General features: G+C 37.2%; 1 protein-coding gene across 12 annotated transcripts in view; it reads left to right on the top strand.

Annotated features, from left to right (window-relative positions):
• Window positions 1-14176, top strand: part of LOC120543262 (zinc finger protein 25-like) — a 72958-nt gene that overhangs the window by 32588 nt on the left and 26194 nt on the right. The window contains exon 2 of one of the 12 annotated variants that reach the window (XM_039776266.1): window positions 2649-2736. The exons of the other annotated variants lie outside the window; for them this stretch is intronic. Within the exon in view, the coding sequence (XP_039632200.1) occupies window positions 2715-2736 (22 nt within the window). The 5' untranslated portion in view covers window positions 2649-2714. The remainder of the gene's footprint in view (window positions 1-2648; window positions 2737-14176) is intronic. 12 annotated transcript variants of the gene reach the window in all.

Consider the following 14176-nt stretch of genomic DNA (forward strand, 5'->3'; position numbering starts at 1 on the left):
TGCAATGCAATCTCTCTCTTCACCTTATGCCTTATTTCCTTGTTTTCCTGGCTACTTTCTGCATCGCTCTAACTATCCTACTTCTTCTTTGCCAGCCTCTTCCTCTGTATACTTTGCACCATTCCACCACCATGCTCCTTTGTCCTTTTCCTCTGTCCAGGCACCCTTCTAGCTGTCTCCCTTACCACTTCTGCTGTAGTCGACCAGCTATTTGGTAACTCTTCACTGGCACCTAATGCCTGTCTTACCTCCTCCCTGAACGCAACCTTACAGTATTCCTTCTTGTGCACCTAAATATGTGAATTACAAGTGTGTCCAGCAGGGAGAAATAACTCCATAGATGGAAAAGGTTGAATTCTAGGGATCACACTGTTCGAAAGGTCATTTTTACCAGGGGACCCCGTGATAACAGTTGACAGACATGAAAACAGCAGTTATCTGAGTTGCTGTAGGTGCTCCAGCCATCCAGATTTTGTTAAGAGGATGGAGAAGGTTGGAGGGTGGAATTTCAGGTAGACAATATAGTAATTCAGAATTTCCAGGTTTGAACGGGAGAGCAGCGGTGGTGCTTCACTGTGACCTGGGTCATGCAGTTGTGGGTTCTCAAAATGCCAACGTGGTAACACCTGTAACTTGAAGATAATATTGTTTTGGTACAGTAAACCAAATTATGTCTAATGCCTTCATATGCCACAGTCAAGAGATGGGCTGCAGAATTTCACCATGGCATGAAATCTCTCAAAGTTAACCCAGCAACATCAACATATGAAACTATTGCCATTGTGGATCAAATCCTAGTGGAGGATTGGAAAACCGATAGTGTATGAGATAGCAGACACTATAGAAAATATTTATTGTCAGATAGATAAATCCATTGTTCTTGAACACTTAAACCAAAGCAAGGTGTTCGTATATGAGGTGCCCATAATTGTGAACCCTGTAATGAGGCATTACTGCCTCCAGTTAGCCAGGAAGAATCTCAAGTTAATGAATTTGGATCAGGATAAATGTAAGAAGTTTTTCATACATGTGAATGAATCTTGCATACATACCTGTGACCCAAAGTCCATACAACACCAGAAACAGTGGATGCAAACTATATTTCTGGAGCAATATGATTTACAGTCTAAGCCTGTGCCAGAAATATTAAAGCACAATTTTTTTGATGTTTAAGGGGAGAGTCCATAATGATGGCATTCCTCCTGATGCTTATGTTAATGTGACAGTGTTTCATGAGTTGCTTTGCTGTTTGTGGCATTGAATCAAGGAAAAGCAGGTAGAAAATTCATCTACCACCCACAACCCCCCTTCTGCTTCACGACAGTGCCCTTTCTTACATTGCACAAGTTGCAAAGGCTAGCCTGTAAAATTATTCATTCAGAGAGGAGTTGCCCCACTCTCCCTGGTTCTTGCACCCTATGCTTTTACTTTTACTTGGTAAAGGTATAATCTCAACTTCCTTTCGTTTAGTGCTAAGGCCTGACCTATTCACAGTTGGTAACTAGCTTATTTGCTTTGCCAAAATCCTCAGTTTCCTACTCTTTAAAAATGCTGGCTCAGCCATATGGTTCCCAGAAGTGTGTAGGTCAGTTGCACAGGGCAATGACTGCTGTTACGCTTGTGTTTCTGATACCTGTTATCCAACTGCAAATGATACCATTACTCAAATTTGAATCCATGAATGTTTATAAGTTTGTAACCTCCCTGATGGTTTTGGACATTTTTATGTAGACTGAGATGCACAAAGTATTTTACAAAATAATTATTTTCATGTTTACTTAAATAAAAAAAATGTAACAAAAGGTTGTTCTATAATAGCACAACCTTTTAAAACACTTATTCATATAATACAGGGAAAATTATGGTCATTCATATAATACAGGGAAAATTATGGTCAATGTGAGGTAACAAAATAAAAAACAGATTAATACAAAGGCAAGACAGAAATTGAACAAATGTGTGATGAATGCCTTTCATGGTAAAAAAAAGCTGTTCTATAAGGCTACTTTGGTTTTGGAGCATTGCATGTTTCTTGTAGGTAAAATTTCTTTCTGTAGAACACATAATGGAGCCAGTTTTGATAAATGGATAATGCCATGATTCCTGAGGGAAAATGCATGTGTTCCTACAGGAACCTTGAGCATATACAGTAGTGTGAAGAGGTATGGTGAAAAACAGTAATGAGAAAGTGCAAGACAGTATTATACATGACAACAAAAACACAGTACATAAAATGTGCACATACATTAAATGACCAGTTGCAGTATGTGCCTCAAGAAATTATTGATCCTGTACCAATAAATTTTATATAGTAAGTGACCAGTGTGAAGACAGGCACAAAGGGAAATAGCTGTGGTGGAATAACCTAGCGGCTGAAGGTGCTTCAGGACCATGCATTGTGGAGAGGATAATGGACAGCCCATTAACACCAGGGACAATCAAAGAGGTGGTAAGCGGTGCTGACAGCAAAATCCTTGTTGCAGAACTGCTTTTTTAATAGTAGAACTGTGCTGAGTCAATCTGTTAGGCACTTCATTGCTATTGTTTTTGTTGAGGATAAATTCCTCTTTAGATGTAAAGCTGTAGCAGCTCCGTAGGAAGTTGATAAAATCACAAAATCTTGCTCTAAACAACTCTTTCTGTTTTAGTGGTGAATGGGATAGAAGTTCCCTTAGAGAAACAACTGCATCGCAAGAGACAGAGCAAAGATCAATATGTTATTGGCTGGACACACAGGTAACAAAAAGTCTGAGTGAGGCAAGTGGCTCCCTGCCACCAAGCCCTCAGTAAAGTAATTGCTTTGCTGCTGCCTTTTGTATGAGGTGTTTGCTGAAGAGACACATGATTAAGAACTACATTAGACTAACAGTGTGGAAAAGCCTAAAATCTGCTACAATTTGTTGGTGTCCATGCCTTTGGAGAGACTGATGTAAATAGGAAGAAGTGGTTAGCTGAACACCCATATTACTGTTTCAAACATGCTGCTGTGATTACTGGCTCAGACACTGTATTCTACATACACCATCCCTAAAGGTAATATAAAGATTTCAAATAATAAAAAGTAATTGTGTCCCAAAATGACATAGTAATTAGTATGCTACCTCATAGCTTCAGAGCCCTGAGTGTGATTTCTGATGTGATCACCATTGGACACTTGGACAATAAGCAAACTGTGCACTGAAGAGTCTTTCTCAGAAATGTTTGACTTGCCCCCAAATGCCCAAGGTGAGGAAATTGATTAATTTCTTGCATTAAATTTGCCTAGTACACATGAATATGAGTGTAGGTATGTGTGCAAGAAAGACTTAGAAAGGACCAGCATTTCCACTAATCCTTTTGGGATAGAAACAGACTCTGAGAACCCACCAAATACATGGTCCTCAATTAGTTTTGGCATTAGAGTTCTGGATTTGAAAGAGAGGAATCAATAGGCCAAGAAAGTGAAAATTACCAATATAAAAGTTTGTAGAAGCCATTATGAATGAGCTGTGGGTGTCCTGAAAGAGGTCCTGGTAAATCAATAGTTGACTTGGAACGATAGGTTGGATTTTCTTGATGTTTTCTCAACAAGGGTGGGGAAATGTTAACCTCAACTGGAGATATTGGTGAGAGCTGCATGGATTTTTTTAAAGCTTTTGGTTAAAGAACCCATCAGAGGAGCGAGTTCTATAAGAATTTGTTAGTTGCATCCATTTCTGAGGACAATGTAGGACAAGGTCAAATCCAGACTTTACTATTGAGAGCATTGAATATTGTGGCATGGTCTTGGTTTGCCTTACCTTCAGTGCTGATTTGGAAATCAGGGATAGTGCTTTAAGACTAGGAGACTGTGGTGTTGGTTCTTTTTTAATACTGCAAATAGGAAGTAGTTGGTGTGTTGTTACTGGAGGATCATGCACCTCTGTTTCTTTCCTTTATGGACTCTATGTCAGGATACTGTCAGTGAGAGACTGTTTGCTGATTGAGTGTAAAAAGGAGTAATGTGGATTCAGCCCTGGCAGTGGAAAAATGTAGATTAAGATAATCATGTGATTGACCAGTAAATCAGCACAGTAGTGCATATTTTGTGATTGTTGCATTGGACTTTTGTCGTGGAATGGGAACTAAATCCTTAAATACATCTTTTTACTGAGGTAACTCCTTGTTATGATACCAGGCTTAACATTATGGGAAGACGTTGTAGCAGAACAATGTCTGCATTGAAAAGAGCAAACTTAGATGGGTTGGGCATTAAGTAAGGATGTGTCTTGCTTGTCTGCTGTAAGGAGAATATCGTGTGTTAACTGTCAGCTGAAATTGAGGGGCTGCCTTAGGGCATGCTTGAGGAATTGTATCAGCCAAATGACTTAACAGTGCCTGGGAATTCTCCAGGAGCAGTTGGAGAGCATTGCTGAAAACAGTGTGATCTGCCCTGTTTATCACAAATTGTTGCCCTAATGACCCTCATTACACCATTTACAGTAGAAAGATCAACTCGTCCACAAAATATTTAAAATACATACGATATTTATTAATCTAGATGGAAGTGGTTTATATTTTGGACAGTTATATATAATTCAATACATTTTTAGAACCTTTGGCAGTATGGTAGAATAGTAATTAGGTCTGTTGTCTCAACAATTCAGCATTCTTGGTTTAAATCCTAGATTTGGTTGTTTTTCCATGTTGAATTTTCATTGTCTCACCATGTTTACATTGGTTTTCCTCCTGATATTCCAGTCTTCCCAGTGTCACCAAAGACATGTAGGTTAGTCTGATTGTTAATGGTAAATTGTCCACGTGTAATACCCTTTCCAGGACTATTACCTGTATTGTGCACAGTGCTGCCTGGATATCCTTTGCCCCCCTGCAACCCTATATTAGATTAAGTAAATTTGGAAATAATAATATAGATAATAATAGAGAAATATTATTTTAGAATTCACTTTTTTCATTAATTGAATTTACTCTTGTTTGCATCATTTTTCTCCAGTTGATATGGGCTCTTGTAAGTTAGTTGCTGACTGTGAATTAGGCCTGCATGAGTAAAGGTTAGCACAAGTGTGAATGACTGTTTGTATGGATGGGTATCCCTCTGTGGGCTCTTCCCACCTTGCACTCGGTGATGCTGGAACTGGCTGTGGCTATCTGTTAGTATACATAATTTTTTGTGCTTGTGCACTTGTGGCTGTATCTGTATTATTTAAAAATTGCATTTCTTATGTCTAATGTTTTATTCTGATTTATTTAGAAAATGTTTAATTCATTTTTTACGACTAAGCCATTCACTGCTTGTTTCTTTAATTTGCTGTTCTTTGGTTAATATAAGCTGTACTATTTCTGGATTTACTTATAAAATACTAATCTTTCTACATTATTGCTTACTAACAATAACATAGGTTATAAGCCCATTGTTTTGACACAAATTATATAACTTTATTTAGTAGCGTATCTCATCAGCAGAAAGACTGTAAATCTGGGAATGTAACCTGTAATGAATGGTACTCATATTTAGTATGCAGATTTTGACTGATACCTGAAACTTATAATAGCTAGTATTAGATATTAGTAGTAAGGTTCCATCTTCACATAATCTTAATTTAAATGCATTTATAAAAAATGTCTTTTTGAAATATAAAAACTGACATCTGAAGGCTAGAGAACAGTTGTTTGTTTTACCTTGCACTATTTTAGCACTGTGTTGCCCAAGACCCTCTTTACATTATTTTGGTATTTTACAGATCTTTTGTCATACTGTACTTCCATGATCAGCATTTTCATAATTTTGAATGGTTAGCTTATATTGTCATTAGTAAAACTGTCTTCTCAACACATTCCTGTAATAAATTCTGCCTTTCTGCTCAGCTCTTTGACTTGTTATTTCTTCACAGTTAATTAATTTGTCACATGAAATTGCATTCCAACGTGAAACTTTTTTTTTACATTTAAAATGAAATTGAAAGGTACTGGACTCTCATTAAAAAAGCCTTAAAGCTTACCAAATAAGTCAATATTTCAAACCAAAAATGTTACTTAGTATTGATATGTGTTTTGAGATTGTCTACACATTTCAAAACAGAAGGGGAAAAAAAGCATAAAATAAAAACACTGTTGTGACATGAAGTAATTTTAAATGAGACTCTACCACTTCGGCATCGTTCAGGATTAGCGGTGTGGATTCACCTCAAAGTCATTGCCAAGTGCCATTATTGACATTATTGAGTGTTGATGCCCTGATGTGAATTGCTGTCTCTACTCTGTAGACAAATAAGCATTAATAACTGAAAAATTCAAACAATTTCTTATATTCGTTCACTGTATGGAAACTTATTTCATTATTTTGCAATGACATTCCCTGCTGTTACTGGATAATGTATGTGTGTGCTTCAATGAGAGACAGAATATTGTAATGACCTGGAATGTGGGAGACAAAGGAATGTAATTATACTGACTATTGTTGGGGTGGCCCTAAAAAGGACTTGCTTGTTTCTTCAGTGGCCGCTTTTACCACACAGCTACACATACTCAGCTGCCTCATCCTTAGTCATGCATACCATTCAGCTCTGCCTCACTCCACTCACACAGGATCGGAAGTTTCCCATATGCCACTGTTTCCTCTGGGTCCTCGCCAGTGGCTACACTTTGGGGCTGATGTACTCTAACAGCCAGGAGATGCATTCAGAGCACTTTCTAAGTGCTGTGTCCGCACAACTCAATCTCCTGCTGCTGGCATCTCTTTTAATGCCAGCTCCACCAGGTAGTGTATAACTGTGATTCTGACTTCACAGTGTGAGAGTTAGCATGAGATTTATATGTTCTCCCTTTGTATTTACAGACTGATTGGTAATGGCAATGGTAAATGTCAGTTAGTTTAATCACTCAAACACATTGTCCTAAGTTCTTTTATTACCATATCCTCAGAAAAAATTACTCTTTGTGCATTAAAAAAAGTTGATAATTGGTCTGTGTTGCTTCTATCTGCTCTATCTTACACTCTGTCATTTTTGCCATCTTGCTACTCCGTTGGGCCCTTGAGCAAGGCCCTTAACCTGCAATTGCTCCATCCTGGGTATGACGCTAATCTGCATCCAGCCCTGCATGTCGGCCCCCCAACATGAATTAGTGTTGTGCTGAGGCATCACCTTTTGCATGGCTGCACTCGGTCCTAATCTGGATCCTGAGTTGGTTTGTCGTGTGGTGGGTGTGGCAATGCACTTTATCATTGCGTGCTCCTAACCTCCTCCTCCTAGCACTAAACACAGCACAGAAACCGGACATGCAGGTGGCTTGGCTTTTAAAAAAAAAAATCTAAGGATTTTATTAAATATACAATACAAAAACAAAGTCTGTTCACTTCAGAATTATTGTTATTTGTACAAAGTACAATGAAACTCTTGTGTGCATTTCTTTTACCACATTGCAACTTGGAGCAAAAAAAAGCACGAACAGACAAACGAACAGGGGGTGAATTCTTACTCAAGAAAAACAGTTCCAAGAATCTGATAAAATAATTATTTCTAGTTTCCTTTCAATCTCCTTCCTTTCCATTTTACAAGGATGCATCATAAACACATAAGGCATGTTTTCTTATATTAAAACCTTTGCTGTTTAAAAGTGAATCTGTTTGGTAAGTTTTAAAGCTTTTTCATTCTCCTATTGACCTCTGTACCCTTCAGCCCTACTGTAAGCTGCAATACACACGGTATTTTAAAAATAAAAACACTATACTTTAGAGCACACTTGTATGTGGCAAATTAATATATACAGTTATTGAGAAGAAATGATTTTGACTCAAAAAATACTGAACTTATCCTTTAATCTTCCATCCCAGGAAGCAAAGTCTATTTGTGTCTCTTCACTTGTGACAATCGCGTCTGTTCAATGTTGGTTATGCTCATTTACCTGCCTCAGCCAACATGTGCATCTTAATTGGCTGCTATCTTGGCACACAGTCTATAACATTGAGGTGTAATGAAAAAATATTCAAGTCAGAGTATTACATTTTCTCAAACTCTAAAGTGGTAAAACAGATGCTCATTGAAGTTCAGTCCAATCCTTCAAGCAACAAGTCGTGTCCTGCATACCCCATCTCTTTGCATGTAATGATGGATGAAAGAGCAACATGGTTCAAAAAAAAAAAAAAAGAATATTCTATGCTTTCTTCCACTTTATGGTGACTCTGATTTAACTCATCAATATTCATGAGTGTGCAGAGCCTCCAATGAAAAGCAGAATGTCAAATGAAATGCCATTAAAGGCAGTTTTAGAGTTAACTGAATCTGAAGTATTGCAAAATAGCTGCATGAAAAAGGCAAAATAATTAGGACAAGGACACCCTAAGCACTGTTCATAATGTGGTAACTGTCAATGCTCATGTCAGGGAAAAAGTGGAAGTCACCAAGTCTTGCACTGTGGTAGCCTGCAGTAACAAAAGGGGTGTGTCATTCCTGCAGGTTAGGCACTGGCATTCAACCCTCTTATGTGCAAGAAACAGAAAAAAATAAGAAAAATGTGCAAAGAAACACACTTATCCTAATTGCAAAACCTATCACACAAAGTACATGTACTGAATCTGCATCAGTGAAATAGTGGGCACTAGACATATCTTTTCTACTGTATTTATGTTGACGTTTTAGTATTTAAGTAGTAACATTTTTTTCTTTTTGAAAAAATTCAACGCTATTAACTTGTTTTTCCTGGTATAAGAATAATGCCAACTAGGTTAATAAATAAATAATTATGTGGTGGAGGAAATATTTATACAACTGGTCAACAAATAATTTTTTTTCATTCCAGTCAAAAATTTTATTTGTTCTTTATAGATTTTAGAGTGCTGAATTCAAATTTGGCAACATAGCTACTCTGTCACATCCAGTTTTAAAGAGGTGAAGGATTAAAATAAAAAATATTAATCATGTACAAATGAACATTTGACACTAGAAAATTGCAACCTACATTTGAAGATATTAAAGTTTAATTTGCTGAAATTTCATTGCAGCAACTCAAAACCATACTCAGTAGTTTGTATAGCTCCCACGTTCTTGTGTGCATGCCTGACAACATCCTGGGGGATCTCCTCCCAGATCTGGACCAGAGCATCACTGAGCTCCTGGACAGTCTGAGTTGCAACCTGTTGGTGTCGGATGGACCGAAAAATGATGTCCCAGAGGTGTTCTAATGGATTTAGGTTAGGTGAGTGTGGGGTCCAGTCAATGGTATCAATTCCTTCATCCTCCAGGAATTGCCTGCATACTCTTGCCACATGTGGCCGGGCATTGTCAAGCACCAGAAGGAACCCAGGACCCACTGCACCAGCATAGGGTCTGACAATGGGTCCAAGGATTTCATCGCAATACCTAATGGCAGTCAAGGTGCCGTTGTCTAGCCTGTAGATGTCTGTGCGTCCCTCCATGGATATGCCTCCCCAGACCATCACTGACCCACCACCAAACCATTCATGCTGAATGATGTTACAGGCAGCATAACATTCTCCATGGCTTCTCCAGACCCTTTCACGTCTGTCACATGTGCTCAGGGTGAACCCTCTCTAATCTATGAAAAGCATGGGGCGCCAGCAGTGGACCTGCTAATTCTGGTATTCTATGGCAAATGCCAATCAAGCTCCATGCTGTCGGGCAGTGAGCACTGGGCCCACCCTCATGAAATCTGTTTCTAATTGTTTGGTCAGAGACATTCACACCAGTGGCCTGCTGGAGGTCATTTTATAGGGCTCTGGCAGTGCTAATCTTTTTCCTCCTTCCCCAAAGGAGCAGATACTGGTCCTGCTGATGGGTTAAGGACCTTCTATGGCCCTGTCTAGCTCTCCTAGAGTAACTACCTGTCTCCTGGAATCTCCTCCATGCCCTTGAGAATGTGTTGGGAGACACAGCAAACCTTCTGGCAATGGCATGTATTGATGTGCCATCCTCTGCGGGGTCCAGGTATCATTTCATGCTACCAGTAGTGACACTGACCGCAGCCGTCTCATTTTTGCCCCTCTAATGCACCTGTTGTTAATTTCATTAACACCAAAGCAGCTTAAACTGATTAATAACCCCCTCTTCTACTTAACTGACCAGATCAACATCTCAGAGGTTTCATTGACTTGATGCTATACTCTGATTCAAAAGTGTTCCTTTAATTTTTTGAGCAGTATATATTTAGCAAAATTGATTCAATTTATCACAATTTATAAGCATAGCTACCAGGTAAAGCGCTGGCAGTGGTGGTTTAATGTTGTGTTTTTTTTTACCTGTGGTCATAGGAATAATTAAACTACATTGTATCCCTTGGGAGATATGCAAGTTAGAAATTTCAAAATTGAATTTCTGAATTGATGTTCAGAAAAGAGGCACCCCAGCTGCCTTACCTAAATAATGGGCCTGTGTGTCACAAACCATCTACTAAAGCAGATGGCCTGCTAGTAGTTTGGGACCAACCAGGACTGAGGGGGTAATAAGAGAGACACAAGAGAGGCAGATGTTCAAAAAAAAAAAAAAAAGGGTAATTTTATTATTCCACAATAGAGGAGAAAGGAAAAATAGAAACATTTACTGATGTAAATGGTTGCACAAAAAATATATATAATTCCGTGACTAAACAAATCATCTAATTATGAAAATGCAAAGAAGAAAAATAAAATGTTAAACGCAGAGGCTCCTACCCTGATATGTATGCAGTCGCTTTTAGTTCCTGTAAGGCCATCAGCAGCCTTAAAATAAAACAGAACTGTTTCAGTCCCTATTGTAAATGCAATTCCTCCAAAAAAAAAAAAATCTTAGGAGCTGTAAACGGCTCCTTACCATCAACCAACAGCTCTTCCACCAGGCACCTCACCATTCTTTTAGATCTCTCCGAACAATTGTTTCCCATTTTGCAGCCACAACTGTACTTATAAAGTCTTCTCAATTCCCATGGTCAGCTCACCTAAACATAGGGAGATACTATTTCGGGCCTGCCAGGGAAATCATACACTTCGAGCAAAAATCTAAGTATCCGAAAACAAAATACACATCATAAAACACCACATAACAAAAACATTTATACCTAACCTCGAGGTTACTAAGATACAATAACCTTGTTAAGTATTTTTTTTCCCATTGTAAACTCGCTGGCATATTGCTCATTGCAGTTCATACCTAAAGCTTATTGAGAATCTTGCTGTCCATTATCTGTCTGTACTGTGTTAGTGTCCTGGTGAGGCTATACCGTCACACTGTCGAGGACTGTAAGAGGATGAAAATGTTTTTTCTGAAAGTTGAGCACCTTGATGCATTTAAATATCTTAGAAGAGGAGACTGCTCAGTTGGGATTCAATAAATTGCCCTGAATATTGAAGTAATGTACGTTTCTCTCAGAAAGCCATAAATGGTAGATGTTGAACATTTGAACAAATTTAATTTAAGCAAGTATTTTTCATTTGATTGGGTACGGTACATTAGTGTATCACTTGTAATTGTGACATATTTCAGATTTTTTCTCTGCTGGTTTTTATTCCCTTGTAGCAGGTACACTTCTTTTCTATGAACTGTGTTTCATTTATTTGGCTTTTGTGTTAGAAGCCATTTTTTTTCCAAATTGGATCTACGTGTACTTAAATTTTAACTTTGATTACTTCTGTTCCTGTGGACATGCTTGCCATTCATTTTCAGAAATTCTGCAGCTTAAATGGAATACTCTATCCAAATCGGATACTTTTTATCCAATATGTTACACACCTCATGTAATTTTGTAGTAATGTCCCAATGAAAGTCAGTCACATTTAAGCATGTCCATTTTTGTTCTGTTTTATGGAAGTGGGCTGTTTAACAATATCTTAGTAAAAATACATGTGTTTGGGATGTTGGGAGCATACAACTGGATTACATGACATTTTTGCCCCCAATGTTTTTAAATTTATTTGCTGTTGCCTTGGTTACCATAGATACCTACTATGTGAGAAACTTTTCATAAGTCTGATCTGCATGAAACACATGAGATTATAAAAAAAAAAAAAAAATCTTGGCTATCGTTGCAAACTACAGGCAGTAAGAAACGTACAAAATATATATTTTGGGTGGATTAGTTCTTTAAGCTCGTGAGGATTTAAAGCGTCGGGCATACTGAATGTTTCATGCTCTGTTTGTCCATTGTCTGCATTTTTAAAATAAGTCTTCTGATTCATCTACTGACTTTCCAAAACAAATCCATAATGTTCTTTATTTATTGCACTAAATGTGCTTTATTAAAATATTAAGAGGGATGTCTAAACATATATTCTGAAAACACTACTGCCAACTGCTCAACTTTCTTCACTACATTATTCTAATGTAGACATCACCCTTAAATTTGAAATGCCCACCTGCTTTGACTCTGACTAAAACCTCTATACCACCCAGAAAAAAGAGAACACAAAGGTCCCAAAGGAATAGCAAGAAACACTGCATATAATAATCTTAAATTAAAAGTAGATCATTCAATTTGGTAATCTTTTAGGTATGCAGGTCACTGAGGATTTTTTAAGTAACTTGCAAGCCCATAATACTGTGTGATCAAAGGTTCAGCAAGCAATGACAGCAGGCCTTCCTGTATATTGGAAATGAAAAATTATAGGCAATATCAATGAATGTGGAGTGATTTTTATTGCTTATGTACTAACTCAAAATTTATTAAGTTTTTATAATTATTTATTATTCAACATATTTTCATTAAGGAACATTGTTCACTTTTTCTTGAAAGAATATATAGACTCTCTTCTGTTATTAGAGTCACTGTCTGAAATTTGTAGAATCTGACAAATGAGAAGTCAAGAAAAAATTTTATTTTACACTTCTTTTACACTTTTATCTGCTAACTAAAAAGATTACAATATACAAGCTTTCAAGGCAATCTTTACATCTTGCCTGAAGATGGGGGCCTGTGAGTGCAAGAAAAAGTTGCCTCGAAAGCTTGCATATTGTAATCTTTGCAGTTAGCCAAGGTGTCATTTTTCTTGATTTCTCATTACATCCTTAATGCCTAACATGGTACAACACCCTAGTACTATAGAATCTGGTAAAAATGTTAGGGGAGGTTTGTTTTCTGTAAATTATAACTTGTCTTTTATCTTATAAAATTCTAGAAGCCTAAGGCACAACGCTAAAAGAAATCCGTCATTATGTTCTGAAAAGGCGAGTTGCATTCTTTTACAAGAAATGATTCTGATAGAGAAGGAGAAAATGTTCAGTCTAACCAGTGGGATTGTGAAATTTGGTTTGCACATAGCACTGCTCAGTTGGCTGGTTACTACAGTTCTGCAATTTTCCTGGTAATTTACAAATAAATTGTGATGAAAATGGTGGTTGATGTGTATTTTGGCAGTACATAATACTTCACCATTACTGGTAATTACTGGACTTTAATATTTAAAATTAAAAATTAATCACTGTAGGTACATCAAAGACCTAAAGTTAAATATGCCACTGACAATGTAAAAACAGTAGCAGATTTTCACGTATATAATAATTACTTGGACCACTGCCTGTCTAATTTGCAAAAATTATCATTGTAATGATGAATTAAAAAAAAGTACTACTTAGGGTCAGTTAAAACCCTTAATATAAAATAAACTCCAGTATTAGACTTAATACTTAGTTTAACCCTGATGTTCCTCCAAAACCTAGATTTGATTTTGCTTTGTATAAATATTGCAGATTATTGTATTATATCACCTGCTCCACTGATGCATCCTTGTAAAATGAATTTAGTATGTAAACCACCATGCAAGGGGCTACTGGAAACTTTAATTTTCAGCTCAGTTGTTTTATACTAGATTAAAAGATGTTACTTTGTTAGTTTACATATTTAACAAGGTAAATGGAAGTTTTGACAAATACAAAAGTTGAGAATTTTCTATTTTTGGCAGAAAATCATTAAATCTTGTAAGTTACCAGAAACGTAAAGGGAAAATGGATAGAAGAAAAGGAGAGGACGAAACTCATTTTGTAAATTAGAAACCATAGGTTGTCAAAAATGTAAAGACCTACTTGAGTTAGCTAAACAAGTATTTGCCTTTTACAATAAATTCTGTCCACTAACATCACTACTTTAAAAAAAAAAAAAAAAATTTAAACACTATAGAGATTCCATCCATCCATTTTCTAACCCGCTGAATCCGAATACAGGGTCACGGGGGTCTGCTGGAGCCAAGCCCAGCCAACACAGGGCACAAGGCAGGAAC

The sequence above is a fragment of the Polypterus senegalus genome, chromosome 13 (genome assembly GCF_016835505.1).
Source record: "Polypterus senegalus isolate Bchr_013 chromosome 13, ASM1683550v1, whole genome shotgun sequence".
Lineage (NCBI taxonomy): Eukaryota > Metazoa > Chordata > Cladistia > Polypteriformes > Polypteridae > Polypterus > Polypterus senegalus.